At 40.9% G+C, this 16,121-nt stretch overlaps 1 protein-coding gene across 10 annotated transcripts in view; it reads left to right on the forward strand.

Moving 5' to 3' along the window:
• Window positions 1-16,121, forward strand: part of SDCCAG8 (SHH signaling and ciliogenesis regulator SDCCAG8) — a 251,622-nt gene that overhangs the window by 167,201 nt on the left and 68,300 nt on the right. For 9 of the 10 annotated variants that reach the window (XR_015246427.1, XR_015246428.1, XM_086694748.1 and 6 more), the window contains one exon: window positions 4,574-4,705. Coding sequence is in view for 7 of the 10 variants with exons in the window: in XM_086694748.1 (XP_086550874.1) it covers window positions 4,574-4,705 (132 nt within the window). In the remaining 3 variants the exon portion in view is untranslated. Of the gene's footprint in view, window positions 1-4,573; window positions 4,706-11,210; window positions 13,941-16,121 lie in introns of those variants that run through there. The other variant, XM_086694749.1, reaches the window with a different exon arrangement.

The following is a 16,121-nucleotide window of genomic DNA, read 5'->3' on the forward strand; positions in this document are numbered from 1 at the left end:
GTTTTTATCGAACACTGGAACTTGGAAGTCAGATCAGCATTTTCAGCAAAGGGGAAAAAAAAAAAAAACCCAAAAATATGTAGAGCAGAAAAAAATATTCTAGCGATAAAATACCTGGTAATAGTATATACTTTTACAAGATAACATTTATATTTTTGTGGTCATGTAAGACAACCTCATAGAGCATTTGGCTATAACTACAAGGTGGCTCAGTCAGTTAAGCATCCAACTTCGGCTCAAGTCATAATCTCACAGCTCATGAGTTCGAGCCCCACATCGGGCTCTGTGCTGACAGCTGGAGCCTGCTTCTGATTCTGTGTCTCCCTCGCTCCCTGCCCCTCCCCCACTCATGCTCTGTCTCTCTCTGTCTCAGAAATAAAAAAACAGTAAAAAAAATGTTTTTTTAATTTTTTTTTAATTAAAAAAAAAAAAAGAAAAAAATATCCTGTGACATCACCATCCAGCTAACTATTGTTAACCTGTGGCATACTTCCTTTCAGTGAATTTGCGTGTGGATGTAAATGTGTCTGTACGTGTACGTTTACCTGGTGAGTGAGTTACACTGCATATATTATCCAATGAACATGCGTGTCTACATCACTACTCTGGAAACAGTTGTAATGTAGCCATTTGTATGCATAATTCATTAGACATTTAAGATGTTTCTGGTTTTTAACTGTAATGAATAATAATAATCTTGTCCATAATTCTGAATTTTTGATGATCCCCTTAGTTGAGATACCCTAAAAGGGGATCATTCGTCCAAAAACAATAAACCTTTTTTTTTGTTTCTGTTTCAATCACAGGAAGCCTTTGAAGGCTATTAGTGTGTACGACTTTGCTCAAGTACTACGCTAAATTCTTCTCAGTACATATGTACCCATCTCAGTATGTGACAAGAAAAAGTGAGAGATTTAAGAAAGGAAAAGTGAGAGGCAATATTGCATGGTGGGCCAGACAGCCCCTTTAGAGCTGGATAGGCCAGTGTTTGTATCTGGGCGGGGCTAATCACCATTCCGGTGACCTCAGGCAAATCATTAAACCTCCTATTTACCTCACAGAGAAAAGGAAAGAAACACTTGCCCTGAGGAATTAATTGCCATCATTAATATGAAGGATGGATTCCACTACCTGGTGGAGAGTCGGCGTGCAATAAATACTCAACCAGAATCCGATTTTATTATGCGTTTCTTTGAGTACTAGTGGAAATTGTATATTTTATAAATGTTTATTGGCCATTTCTGTTTCATCCTCTGTGAACATTTGTTTTATATTCTCCATATTTGTTTTTTTTTAATGTTTATTTATTTTTCAGAGGGAGAGAGACAGACAGAATGTGAGCAGAGGAGGGCAGAGAGAGAGGGGAGACACAGAATCTGAAGCAAGCTCCAGGCTCCGAGCTCTCAGCACAGAGCCCAAGGCTAGGCTCGAACTCACGAACCATGAGATCATGACCTGAGCCGAAGTCGGTCGCTTAACCGACTGAGTCACCGAGGTGCCCTCTCTGTATTTGTTTTTAATTGGAATTTTGATGGAGAGTGGGACAGCACTTTATTAAATGATGCCTCTAATCGTTTAGATTAGGTTTCTTATGTGTTCCCATTTCTTTTTTTAATTTTGCAAATTTTGTTCCCAGTTCCTTTTGTTTTTCATGAATTTTTTTCAAAATCAGCGTGACTTTCAAAATTTTTTTTCCAGGTTTATTGAGGTATATTTGATGTGCATCAGTATAAGTTTAAGACGTACAGCATGATGCTTTGATTTACATGTATTGTGAAATGATTACCACAGTAGGTTCAGCTAACATGACTTTATTTTTTGTCTTAAATAGGTATCCATTGCAAAAATTCAAAAAATACGGGAAAGGAAAATAAATTTAAAAAAATTCCTAATTCTGACACCTAGAGATAGTCAATACTAATATATGATATACACATCAAAATATTTTTGATTAGGGGATCCTGGGTGGCTCAGTCAGTTGAGTGTCCGACTTCGGCTCAGGTCATGATCTCGCAGTTCATGAGTTCAAGCCCCGCATCGGGCTCCGTGCTGACAGCTCAGAGCCTGGAGCCTGCTTCGGATTCTGTGTGTCCCTCACTCTCTGCCCCTCCACCACTCATGCTCACTCTCTCAAATATAAAATAAAACATTAAAAAATTTTTTAATTAAAAAAATATTTTTGATTATATGCTGATTTTTACTTATTTTCCTTTCTTACCAGTATATCATATTTTTAGGTCAATGAATAACACTAACAGTCACACTGTCAGAATAGCCTCTTGATATTCCTTTGCATAAGTAACGTAACCAGTCTTCTGTTGACATATTTCTGGGTTAAGTTTGCAGATACTGGGTTGCAGAGCAAGACTGCTGCTAGAAAGGATGCTACTATGAACATTATGATTTTTTGTGTGTAAAGGTTTTATATTTTTATAATGTAAAGTCTATGTTTCCTTTATGATTATTCTTTTAAAAAGGGACTTTTTTCTGGGGAAGTACCTGAGAACAGACATTCTTCTGCATGTTTTCCTAATCAGGTTTAAGGATATTTTTTGTCTTTTGGGGATTAATTTCAGCGCATAGCCCTTGTTGTGATAGGAGACACTATCTTGCAAGAACACTAACAATGTCTTATAACTGCATTACATTCTCGTATATTGTATGTGATTTTGAAAGGAGAAACCTAAACCATTATTGACTGATTTAGACTATTTCAAATACAGGTGAATTCTTATTAGAAGAAGCAAATGTAGATCGAGTACTTGATCTAAGCTCGAAAATGAGATAATCCCGGCCCTCATGTATAATCTAGTAAGAAAGATGAGGCATAGGGCACAATTCAGAGGAATAAATGATAAGCTAATGTATGAGTAAAAGCCAGAGGTAGTTTCAAAAAAATGTGCTGACACGTTGAGAACTGCAAAGTATTAATCAGGGCGAGCTTCCTTTGAGGTGACGCTTGAATCAAGACGAAAACAAAATGGGGAATGAGGTGAACACAGAGTGACAAATTGCTTGGTACAGTGACACCGCTTGGTCCTTCCAATGATGCGGAGCAAACCCACCTCTTCTCTTGACCGGGAAGAAAAGACTCTCTCACCTAATGGAGGAGGAATCCTTTCTTTGGAGGGACATGGTTCTGCATCAAGTGTCTTACTTGAACTTCAAGAAACAAACCAGTCATTAACTGCTCGTATTTTAATTGCAAGAATTTTAAACTTTCAGTTCCAGTCTGTGGGGCAGTGGAACATGAGGAGGTGGTGACCACAGGAGCAAGGTTTATCTAAATCAAGGACAGGGATACAGTTTTTCTCGGAGAGATATCTTTCTGATCTTCACATTTTGAGACTTGAGCTAATCCTCCACGATACAGAAGAGGCAGCAAGCGTGTTTCCTGAGGGACATTAATCATCACCAGAGTACATATCTGTGATCCCAAAAATGAAATATGTGAAGACAGAAAGAAGACAGGGAAATGGTACCTGTTGTAGCAAAGTGGAGGAAGGTGAGGCTTCAGTGTCTACAGAGGGGCACTTCTTTGTGAAGCAAGCTGATCTGCTCTCAGGATTCCAGAAAAACTTGGAAGGCAGAAGTGGAACTTAGGACTGAAAGCAAAATTGACAGTTGCACCCCCACCCCATGCAGCCAGTGACTGTCCTTCTCCACCCAGGAAATTAGGGCCTTCCTCTCTGAAGAGCTTAAACCAGCAGGCTCTGGTTAAAAGAGGGGCACTGAAGGGGAGATGAGAGAAATTAATAGAAAGTCTGCATTCTGAAAGGTGAGATCCCTACCTCTCTACTTCCAACCAGCCCCTAGAACACTGCTGGTTAGTGTTATACACAATAAGCAGGGAACAGGAGGATTCTTCTGTTGAGAAGCCGAATGGCCACAGAGGAAAGAATTATAGACACTGATACTAAAAATCTCCCACTGGATAAGATGGCTTCACGTTCTGTCACCCTACCCTAAAGCCCACTGACATAATAAACTACTTAGCCAGCAATGACCAATATTCAGGTAGCCACAGAATGTAAATAGAGATCTTGATTTAACCACACACTGAAATACTAGTAGTTACACTGAGAAGCTGGAGATGGGGTCGGGGATAGAGGAGTGCCATTTTTCATTATTATGCCTTTTGGAACTATAGGACTTAAATCATGTGCCATTGCATTAGCTATGTTAATTAAAAGAAACAACTCCCCGTCATAGAGATGGGATCTGGGGTTGCTCCTTTAACAGCATGGTAGCTGGCCTGTGATAGGCACTCGACAAATATTGGGTCTGAATACGAGTCATGATCACTCTTGTGTCGCTCCTTGAAGACGCCATGTCTTTCGGAGCAAGTTTTTATTCCTTTCTCTACCCACCACTTGAGTCCCTGAATGCATTGTATGTCTCCACTAGACAGTTTGCAATTTCTGAGATATTCTGTTTTATATAAAATAACTTGTCTTCACATTGTTATGTTTAAGTATGGAGTTGAAGGTGATGCTAAGGTTATACAGTAAAAACATGCTCTGGTGGTAAGAACCTTTAACACCTTGTCATTTCTGTGTGTTCACCTCTCTAGATCTGAAATAGCTCAGCTCAGTCAAGAGAAAAGGTATACGTATGACAAACTGGAAAAGTTACAGAGAAGAAATGATGAATTGGAGAAACAGTGTGTCCAACATGGGAGACTACATGAGATAATGAAGCAAAGGTAATAAAGATTTAATAATCAACTGACATACCGTATATTAAAAGGGGGTTGGTTCAAAAGCAGGATGGGAATCGATGTGGAATAAATAGAATTCATGGTCACTGTGGTACTCAAAAGACATGCTTGAAATCCAATACTCTTAAGCATTAGTGCTTTCTCAACTTAAGTTGTTCTTATGATACACAGAAGGGAGAGCATATCCCCTTTTTACTGTTCTAGAGACATAGAGTTAGGTTTAAGAGAGAACTTTGTAGGAAAACATCTACCTTTAAGGTCTAAGTCGGTAACTTAATATGGAGGAATTTCATAGAAATTAGGCTTCACGTGTGTTTTGTGAGATAAGACATGTACAAGGCCCAAGAAGTTTAAATATCTTAATCAGAGGTTTCACTGGTAGTGTTGCTCGAGTCAGGCTTTGACTCCACACCTCTTGGTTCTTCCTGGTGGTATCACTTTGAGCAAGTTCCTTGACCTCTCTGAGCATCGGTTTCTTCATCTGTATTTTGGGGCTAGTAATGGCCAGTTTGCAGCTTGATATAAAGATCAAATGTATGTAAAGCTCCCAATGGCCACCCACTGAATGGCACCAATGATATTGACTCCCTTTTTCTAGATGAAGAAACACAAGCTCAGAGAGACACTAATGGATTTGCTCCCAGTGGTAGGTTGAGTAAGTAGTAGAGTTCAGACTTGAAGCCTGATCTTTTGAGTCCAAATCCCTTTCCATTTGTGCACTATTATTTTGTAATAAACCCAGCTCCTTATCATTTCCTGTAAATGTTTGGTTTATAATTTCTATATAATGATGGATTCCCCATGGGAAAAAAACTCAATAATGTCCACCACACGATGAATTGGTTGCTGCCGATTTAGACTCCACATGGCAATCCCATGTGTAACACGACAGCCAGCTTTTCCAGTGGTTTTCTGGGCCCCCAGGTCCCCGTTCCTATCCCACCTCCCTGACACCCCACACCTTCTCTGCTTCAAAAGCAACTGTTGATATAATTGAGAGGAAAATGCAAATGCTTGTAGACTCTTTTTATTTTGTCTGTTAAATTTTTTTTTTAAACATTTTTTTTTAATTTTTTTTTTCAACGTTTTTTATTTATTTTTGGGACAGAGAGAGACAGAGCATGAACGGGGGAGGGGCAGAGAGAGAGGGAGACAACAGAATCCGAAACAGGCTCCAGGCTCTGAGCCATCAGCCCAGAGCCCGACGCGGGGCTCGAACTCACGGACCGCGAGATCGTGACCTGGCTGAAGTCGGACGCTTAACCGACTGCGCCACCCAGGCGCCCCTTGTCTGTTAAATTTAAAGTCAACATAGAGCCTTTGGGGAGGGGGTAGTTTACAATTTTGATCACTTGCTGCACTGAAGAAAAGAAAGGGAGTCAGAAAATGGCACCGCCTTTTAGTCACCAAAATATTAAAATATGAGTGTTTTTGGAAACCATTAATTGTTCATTTATTTACTGATTAAAACATTTACTTAATCTCAGACACCGTTCTAGGCCAGACTAAAATATTTTAGGTTTTGTGGGCCACACGTGCTTTCTGTCACACAGTTCTTTGTTTCATTTCTGTTTTTGTTTTTTCAAAAAATAAATTTTTTTAACGTTTATTCATTTTTGAGAAACAGACACGGAGTGTGAGCAGAGGAGGGGCAGATAGAGAGGGAGACACAGAATCTGAACCAGGCTCCGGGCTCTAAGCTGTCAGCACAGAGCCCAACACGGGGCTCAAACTCAGGAACTGCAAGATCATGACCTGAACCAAAGTCAGACTCTTAACCAACTGAGCCACTCCAGCACCCCTCTGTTTTGGTTTTTTCCAGCCTCTTAAGAGAGCAAAAGCTTTCTTAGCTGGAGGGCCAGCAAATCCCACCAGAGGATTTGTCCTGCCCCTTGAGCTACAGTGTACCCCATACTAGGCAATCAAGGCATCTTTCTTGTTTTTTTCCCCCTAAATTTGTATTAGATTTCACAAAATGCACTCACCCATGTTATCTCACCTTGAAACAAACCTGTTTCTATCTGTTCTAAGCTGTTACTATCATCCATTTCCAGATGGAGAACTAAGGCTCAAAAAGAAACAGTTGCCAGCTAAAGGTCAGATAGCAAATTAATCATTCATTCATTCAACAAATATTTATTGATTGCTACTGACTGTCGTGTTCTCCACCACATGCTGGGAATAAAACAGTAAAGTAAATATAGTCCCCAGTGTCATGGAATTTACAGACTTACAGGGAAGATGGATATAGACAAAAGACTTTCACAAATATCTAATTAGTCGTGATAGCAATTCGTTCTATGAAAGAGAAATGTACTTGGTAGGTAAAAGCACATCAAATAAGAGGGCTTAGCCTGATCAGGAAGAGTTTCAGTGAGGAAAATGGTACTTGAAATGAATCTGTAAGTGTCGGGATAGGGGTGTCTAGCTTTCTAGAACAGGAGTTGGCAAACTGTGCCCCAGCCCACAGCCCATTGTGTGTGGCTTATCCACGTGCTATCTGTGCTGAGTCAGACTGTGCTATAAGAGCTGAGTGCTTGAGTCAGACTGTGACCTACTGGCCCACGAAGCCTAAAATATTTGCTCTTTGGTCTTTTCCTAAAAAAAGTTTACCAGCTCCTGTTCGAGGGAAAAGAAAACTGTAAAATTGAACATCCTGAGGTAGGACTCCTGAGGAAGGAAAGAAATGTGTGTGTTTAACAAAGGGAAAGAACAACACAGGTGAGGTTGGAGAGGCAGGTGAGGGCCAGACCTAATGGCAGGGCCGTTAAGTTTTTATTACAAACCTTTAGCTTTATCCTTTTAGTAAAGAGCAGAAATAATTAGGGGCGCCTGGGTGGTGCAGTCGGTTAAGCGTCCGACTTCAGCCAGGTCACGATCTTGCGGTCCGTGAGTTCGAGCCCCGCGTCGGGCTCTGGGCTGATGGCTCGGAGCCTGGAGCCTGTTTCCGATTCTGTTGTCTCCCTCTCTCTCTCTGCCCCTCCCCCGTTCATGCTCTGTCTCTCTCTGTCCCAAAAATAAATAAACGTTGAAAAAAAAATTAAAAAAAAAAAAAAGAGCAGAAATAATTAAAAGTGTTGTTGGTTTTAAAAGAATGATGTGATCAAATTTCCATTAAAAAAATAGCATTCCAGGGGCACCTGGGTGGTTCAGTCGGTTAAGGGTCCAACTCTTGGTTTCGTCTCAGGTCAAGATCTCACAGGTCGTGAGTTCTAGCCCCTCTGCTGACAGTGCAGAGCCTGCTTCAGATCCTCTGTCTCCCTCTCTCTCTCTGTCCCTCCCCTGCCCCCAGAATAAATAAACATTAAAAAATCAGCTTTCTAGGTCCTGAGTAGATCATACGTTAGAGCAGAGCCACAGTATTTACATGAGCTCCAGTTAGGGAGCTCCAGGAGAGGTTAGTGATAATGGCTTGGGCTTGATGTGATGGTGATAATGATGGAGAGAAGTAAAGAGATTGTAGAAACGTGTAGGAGGTGAAATCAACAGGACTTAATAATTGGTCGGCTCTGTTGGGTGGTCATGGGGGACATCAAGGATAATACCCATATTTCTGAGTTGAGCAATGGGTACCTAGTGGTGCCACTTAGAGGACATGCGCAAAAGAAGCAGGTTTGCAGTGGAGATGGCTTGGTTTTGGGAGGAGACCAAGTGTTAAGTTTGACTCTGTGGAACTCAGCATGCCGATGCCTCATCCAAATGGAAAGGTCAGATAAACAGGTGGCCACAGAGACTCAGCTTAGGAGACAGGTCTGGGCTGGCGATAGAAGTCTCCATCGGCGCATCGAGGATATTTGAAACCTTGGGAGTAAATGATGTAGTGGATCGCCTAGAGGGAGAATACAATAAGAAGGAAAAAGGGCTTGCTGGACCCTAAAGAACATGGGCATTTTCAGAGATAAGGTAGAGGTTGGTAAAAGACTTGAAGACAAGTAACCTGGGAAGTAAGTGGAAAGCCGGAAGAGCATGCTGTCATGTGTTCCGAGGGATGCAAGTGCCTCAGGAAAGAGGAGGGCTCGGCCAGATGTGCTGAGGGATTGAGTGACTCAAACTATCCAGTGGACTTGGTGACATGGACATGGCACTGGTCACACGAACGTAAGTATTGTTGGTAGCAGTGTATGGCAACCCTGCTGGGCTGAAAAGGTAGCGTGAGCTGGAAAAGTGGCACAGCAAATTTGAGCCGCTTTCTCACGAGGTCTGTCGGCAGAGGAGAGTGGGAAGCACTGAGGAAGCAAGAGACACAGACCAAACGGCAGGGGACAGGGAAATGGATGAGGAGGGACATTGTAAACAGGCAATTTTTGGTTTTAGGTTGGAGTAGATGTGCATGTATTGAATTCTAATTGCCAAGTTCATTAAAGTTGTGGAGTCAGGAAAGTTACACTTTCCAGGTGGTGATTTGGAATCCCTGGCGTCCACAAAGGCAGTCTAGGGAACTCACGTTAAAGACAGCAATGGCACTTTTTTCTGGTTATGTTTTAAAATAAGTGTGGATTCCCATGTTTCACTGCAGAAAACAGAACCACGGGAGACCTCCACGGTGTTTGCAGAGGGAATAAGCCGACAGCCAGTAGAGACCCACTGGGTGCACACGTGTGCTGCCCTGTGGTCAAGTGTTGTGTTACCAACAATAGCTAGCAATCCTGGGGGCTTTGTCAGTTGTACAGGTTCACATAGTTTTATTATCTTTCTTAAGGTAACGTGTACCTTACATTACATACATAAGAGCCATTGACCAAAGGCCTGAAATGTAACAAATTAATAATGAGTCTTAAATTGGTAATTCTTCTATAAACTACCTCCAAATGATCTTTACCAAATCTATTATGTTGTATTTTCCTAATAGAAATTTTATTCCTTGAAAATCAGTGTTAAAAATAGGAAATGGGGATGGGGGTGCCTGGGTGGCTCAGTCGGTTAAGCGCCAACTTTGGCTCAGGTCATGATCTTGTGGTTTGTGAGTTCGAGCCCCATGTCGGGTTCTGTGCTGACAGCTTGGAGCCTGGAGCCTGCTTCAGATTCTGTGTCTTGCGCTCTCTCTCTGCCCACCCCCCACCCTAGCCCCCCCACCCCCACTCACACTCTGTCTCTGTCTCAAAAATAAATAAAACGTTAAAAAAAAAAAAAATAGGTAGGTGCGCCTGGCTGGTTCAGTCGGTAGAGCATACGACTCTTGATCTCGGACTTGTGAGTTCAAGATGCATGTTGGGCCAAGAGCTTACCTAAAAAAAAAAAAAAACAAAGAAAAGAAAAAAGAAAGTATTGATTTTTATCTAATCTGACATTTCAATTTTGGGTAATTAAGACTCTTCACTGTTTTCAGCAAAGTACCTGAAAATAGAAGCCTGAAATCTTAATTTATCATTTAAAAGCAAAATAAGACAAAATTTGGCAAATAGAATCCAACAATATTTTATTTTTTTAAACTTTTGTCAGACTTCTATAAGCCTTTTTGAAAAAATGTTTATTTTATTTTTGAGAGAGAGACAGAGAGAGAGAGAGAGAGAGAGAGAAGGGGAGAGGCAAGGAAAGAGGGGAACAGAGGACCCAAAGTGGCTCCATGTTCACAGCAGACAGCCTGATGCAGTGCTCAAACTCATGGAGTGTAAAATCATTACCTAAGCCAAAGTCAGATGCTTAACTGACTGAGCCACCCTGGCACCCCCAACAATATTTTAAAAGAGTTATACACTACATTGAAGTACGATTTATCATTGAAGTGTGTAAGGCTGGTTTAACATTCAAAAATCAGTTAATGTAACCCATCACACAAATGGGCACATGATCATATTAATAGACACAGAAAAAAGCATTTGAAAAAATCCAACACCCATTCATGATAAAAACTCACAGAAAACTAGAAGTAGAGGGGAACTTCCTCAGCTTGATACAGAACATGTACAAAAAACCTAGTGCTAATATCATACTTAATGGTGAGAAATTTGAAACTTTCCCACAAAGATCAGATATAAGATGAGGATATTCCCTTTCACCCCTCCTTTTCAGCATCACACTGGAAGTTCTAGCTAATGCAGTAAGACAGAAAAGGAAATAAAAGGCATAAAAACTGGAGAGGATGACAGAAAACTGTCTTTGTAGATGACGTGACATCTATGTAGAAAATATGAATGAATCAACAAAAAATTACTGGAACTAATAAGCAGTTATAACAAGGTTGCAGGATACGAGGTTAATATATGAAAATTAATCACTTTTCTAAATACCAGCAATGAACAACTGGAATTTGAAATTAAAAATTCAACACCATTTATATTAACAATTAGAAATTAAGTACTTAGGTATAACTCTAACAAAATATGTACGAGATTTATATGAGGAAAACTACAAAGCTCTGATGAATGAAATCAAAGAATTAATACAGGGAGAGATATTCCATGTTCATAGATAAGAAAAGTCAATATTGTCAAGATGTCAGTTTTTCCCAACCTGACCTATAGATTTAATGTAATCCCAATTAAAATTTCAGTGATTATGTGGGTAGTGGCAAACTACTTCTGAAGTTTGTATGGACTGACAAAAGATCCAGAATAGCCAAGACAATTTCAATATAATGAAAGAGGAGCAAAGTTCGAGGACTGACTCTATCTGACATCCAACTTACTGGAGTAATCAAGACAGTGTAGTCTTTGAGAAAGAATGGACAAATAGATCCATGGAACGGGACAGAGAGAACTAGGCTCAAATTAATATAGTCAAATGATCTTTGATGAAGGAGCAAAGACAATACGACGGAGCAAAGATAGCTTTTTCAACAAATGGTGCTGGGATAGGTGGACATCCACATGCAAAAAAAAAAAAAAAAAAAAAAAAAAAAAAAGAAAATAGTAAATCGAGTCACAGATCTTACGCCTTACACAAAAATTAACTCAAAATGGATCACAGACCAAAATATTAAATTCAAAACTTTGCAACTCCTAGAAGATAACCCAGACGACCTTGGGAATGGTGATAACGTTTTTAGACACAGCACCAAAGGCGTGATCCAGGAAAGAAGTAATTGGTGAGATGGACTTTATTTAAGTGTAAAACTTCTGCTTTGAGAAACATGATGTCAAGAGAATGAGAAGAGACAAGCCACAGCCTGGAAGAAAATACCGCCTATCTGATAAAGGATTATTGTCCAAAATACTCAAAGAACTCTTAAAACTCAACAGTAAGAAAACAACCCAATTAAAAAATGGGCCAAAGACCTTAGCAAACACCCCACTAAAGAAGAGATACAGATGGAAAATATGAAAAATGCTCCAAATCATATGTCCTCAGGGAAGCGCAAATTAAAACTACAGTGAGGTACCACTACATACCTGTTAGAATGGTCAAAATCCAGAACACCGACACCATCAAATGCTAGCAAGGATGTGGAGCAGTAGGAACTCTCATTCACTGCTGGTGGGAATGCAAAATGGAAGACAGTTCGGCAAATTCTTACCAAACTGAATGTATGGTGCAGCAGTCATGCTTTTTGGTATTTGCCCAAAGAAGTTGAAAACTTGTATCTACCCAAGAACCTATACAGAGATGTCTACAAGAGGCTTTACTCATAATTGTCAAAACTGGGAAACAAGTAGGATATCCTTCAGTAGGTACATGGATAAAGTGTGGAACGAGCAGACAGTGGAATGTTACACAGCGTTATCAAGAAATGAGCTATCAAGCCTTGACAATACATGGAGGAACCTTAAATGTTTATTGCTAAGTGAAAGAAGCCAGTCTGAAAAGGCTACGTGTTGCATGATTCCAACTGTATAACATTTTGGAAAAGACAAAATGACAGAGGCAGTAAAAAGATCAGTGGTTGCCATGGGTACCAGTGGGGAGGAGAACATAGGATCTCTAGGGCGGTGAAAATACTCTGGATGATACCCTAATAGTGTCTGCATGTCTACATGTCATTCTACATTTGTCTCAACCCATAAAATGAAGAACAACAAGAATGAACCTAATGTAAACCGTGGACTTGGGGTGATTGTGATGTGTCAATGTCCATTCATCAGTTGTAACAAATGTGCTGCTCTCTGGGGATGCTGATAGTGGCTGGTGGTCTACACATGTGTGGGGACGGGAGGGTATGTGAAAAGTTTCTGTGCCTTCCCCTCAGTTTTGCTGTGAGTCTTAAATTACTCTCAAAAAAAAAAAAAAAAAGACAATAGACAAATGAAGCGATAAGAGTAACAGTTGAATTTTACATTAAAAAAAACAAGAATCCTCAAAAATATCATGTAGCTATTTTTGTAGGTTTTTGATTCTTATACATCAATTTAATTTAAAATCTACATTTTAGAGAACACTTTGTTCCTAAAACGTATTGTGTTACTGGCCAATTGTGCCTTTTTGCTTATATAATTAATTCATTAAGAATTTAATTTATGTAAATGAAATAGCTGGTATTATTTGTTACATAGGAAAATTGTTTAAAAATTTTTTTAACATTCATTTATTTTTGAGAGACAGAGAGCACAAGCAGGGGAGGGGCAGAGAGAGAGGGAGACACAGAATCTGAAGCAGGCTCCAGGCTCCGAGCTGTCAGCACAGAGCCCGATGTGGGGCTTGAACCCACAAATTGTAAGATCATGACCTAAACCGAAGTCAGATGCTTAACTGACTGAGCCACCCAGGTGCCCCAGAAAATTACTTTATTTATTTTATTTTTTTATTTTTTAAAATTTACACCTAAATTAGTTAGCGTAGAGTGCAACAATTATTTCAGGAGTAGATTCCTTAGTGCCCCTTACCCATTTGGCCCATCCCCCCTCCCACAACCCCTCAAGTAACCCTCTGTTTGTTCTCCATATTTATGAGTTGCTTCTGTTTTGTCCCCCTCCCTGTTTTTATATTATTTTTGTTTCTCTTCCCTTACATTCATCTGTTTTGTCTCTTAAAATCCTCATGAGTGAAGTGATACGATTTTTGTCTTTCACTGACTGACTAATTTTACCTCGCATAATATCCTCCAGTTCCATCCAGGTAGTTGCAAATGGCAAGATTTCATTCTTTTTGATTGCCAAGTAATACTCCATTGCATATACATATACCACATTTTCTTTATCCATTCACCCATCGATGGACATTTGGCTATTGTTGATAGTGCTGCTATAAACATGGGGGTGCACGTGTCCCTTCCAAACAGCACACCTGTATCCCGTGGATAAATGCCAAGTAGTGCAATTGCTGGGTCATAGGGTAGTTCTAGTTTTAGTTTTTTTTTTTTTTTTTTTTATTTATTTTTTTTTTTTCAACGTTTATTTTTGGGACAGAGAGAGACAGAGCATGAACGGGGGAGGGGCAGAGAGAGAGGGAGACACAGAATCGGAAACAGGCTCCAGGCTCCGAGCCATCAGCCCAGAGCCTGACGCGGGGCTCGAACTCCCGGACCGCGAGATCGTGACCTGGCTGAAGTCGGACGCTTAACCGACTGCGCCACCCAGGCGCCCCTAGTTTTAGTTTTTTGAGGAACCTCCATACTGTTTTCCAGAGTGGCTACACCAGCTTGCATTCCCAGGAAATTACTTTTATTTAACTTTTTATTTTGAAAAATTTGACCTACAGAAAAGTTGAGACTTCCTGTATGTCCTTCACCCCAGCCACCCCCAAATGTAAGCATCTGAAATAACCACGGTTCAGTTATCTGACCCAGAAAATTAGCACTGATGCAATCGTAGGAACTAATCTCTAGACCTTATTAGAATGTCACTAGTTTTCCCCCTAATATTCCAGTTCTGGTCGAAGATTCTATGTTGCATGTAGTTCTCTTTAGTAGTCTCTCTCTGTCTTTTTTTTTTTTTTTAATGTTTTTTGTTTTTGAGAGAGAGAGAGAGAGAGAGAGAGAGCGAGCAAGCAGGGGAGGGGCAGAGAGCAAGGGAGACACAGAACTGAAGCAGGCTCCAGGCTCCAGCTGTCAGCACAGAGCCTGAAGCGGGGCTCGAACCCACGAACCGCAAGGTCATGACTTGAGCCGAAGTCAGATGCTTAACTGACTGAGCCGCCCAGGTGCCCCTCTTTAGTAGTCTTTGGACACTTAATAATTTCTCTCGTGTGGAGAAACCTGATCTGTGACAGTGCCTCACTTTGGATGAGAACTGCCCCATCTGTGGAGTGGCTGTCAGTGTGGGTTTGTCTGAGTTTTCCTCATCGTTAGGCTGAGGTCGGGCATTTTTGGCATGAATCCCACAGGGTTGTGTCCTCAGTGCATCATGTTGAGGGGAACGAGCCGTCACCATGTCCTGCCACTGGTGGTGTGGACTTTGATCACTTGGTCGAGATAGTGTCTGCCAGATCTCTCCGCTCAAGAGAAATTATTAAGCATCTTGTGGGGAGATAGGTAGAGACCATGCAAATCCATTTCTCATCATATTTTTTAATAGGTGATGTTTCTTAGGACATTTTCAGGTTCAGGAAAATTACTTTAAAAATAAGCCTTATATTAAAAAGTTTTAATGTATACCTATTCCAAATACAATTTATTACTTTAAAAATCCCTCTTAATCATACCATATAAAAACTATGAAATCATTTCACTGATTCCTAAGGGGGTTCACAAAAGTATGTATTTCTGGAAGGGGTTTGAGAATCAGATGAATTTGGAGATTTCCAGGACACCAAGCTCGAGCCAGGATTAATCCTGGACCAGGAGTGGGTCACCTCTTGCATTGCGCAGAGGTGGCTCAGAGGATATGAGCTTATGAATGTGGCTTCCCAGATAGGGTCCTGGTAAAGTGAGCTGAGGCCAGAATTGGCTTATTCTCTGTTTATCGGGCATCTACTTAGTCCCAGTCACCACTCGAGGCTAGGGGGTACAGAGGTGAAAAGGGTCTACTCCCTCTGCCTCTCTCCCCTGGTTGCAGGCTCCCTCTGGGCTGATGGGGGGCAGGGAGCTCCAGAGTGACATCACAGACCATCTCCTGGGAGGTCCCTCCTGCTGTTCTCACGTCTCCAGGAACTCCACAGGCAAGAAGAAGGGGTATCTCGGGGGACTCACCTCCACTGGCAGCCTGGGCAAGAGTCGGTTGTCCTGGAGTGTTTGTTTGATCTCTTGTTCTGACTTGTGTGAATCAGAAGTCCATTGATGTTGGCTTTGGGTCTATAGTCATACAGCTTTTCCTGTCCCTGAGGAAATGTTTTGAGTTGATCTTCCCTCATTTAGAAGACTAATCAATTTACAAACCGAAGTGCCCTGGGTCATGATGGCAGAAGATTGACCCAACATCATAGGACCATTCTGCAGTTCTCAGGGGCAGTTTAAAATCTATTACGTGGAAGTTTTAAAAGTACCAAGATTTAGTTTTTATAATGAAAACAATTTATTGAGAATGCTAACGCAATATTCCACTGGCTTCCGCGCCTTGCCAATCTCCCAGGACCCCACACAAACTCAGGTAGT

The sequence above is a fragment of the Puma concolor genome, chromosome E4 (assembly GCF_028749965.1).
Source record: "Puma concolor isolate L17-30 chromosome E4, mPumCon1.1.hap2, whole genome shotgun sequence".
NCBI lineage: Eukaryota > Metazoa > Chordata > Mammalia > Carnivora > Felidae > Puma > Puma concolor.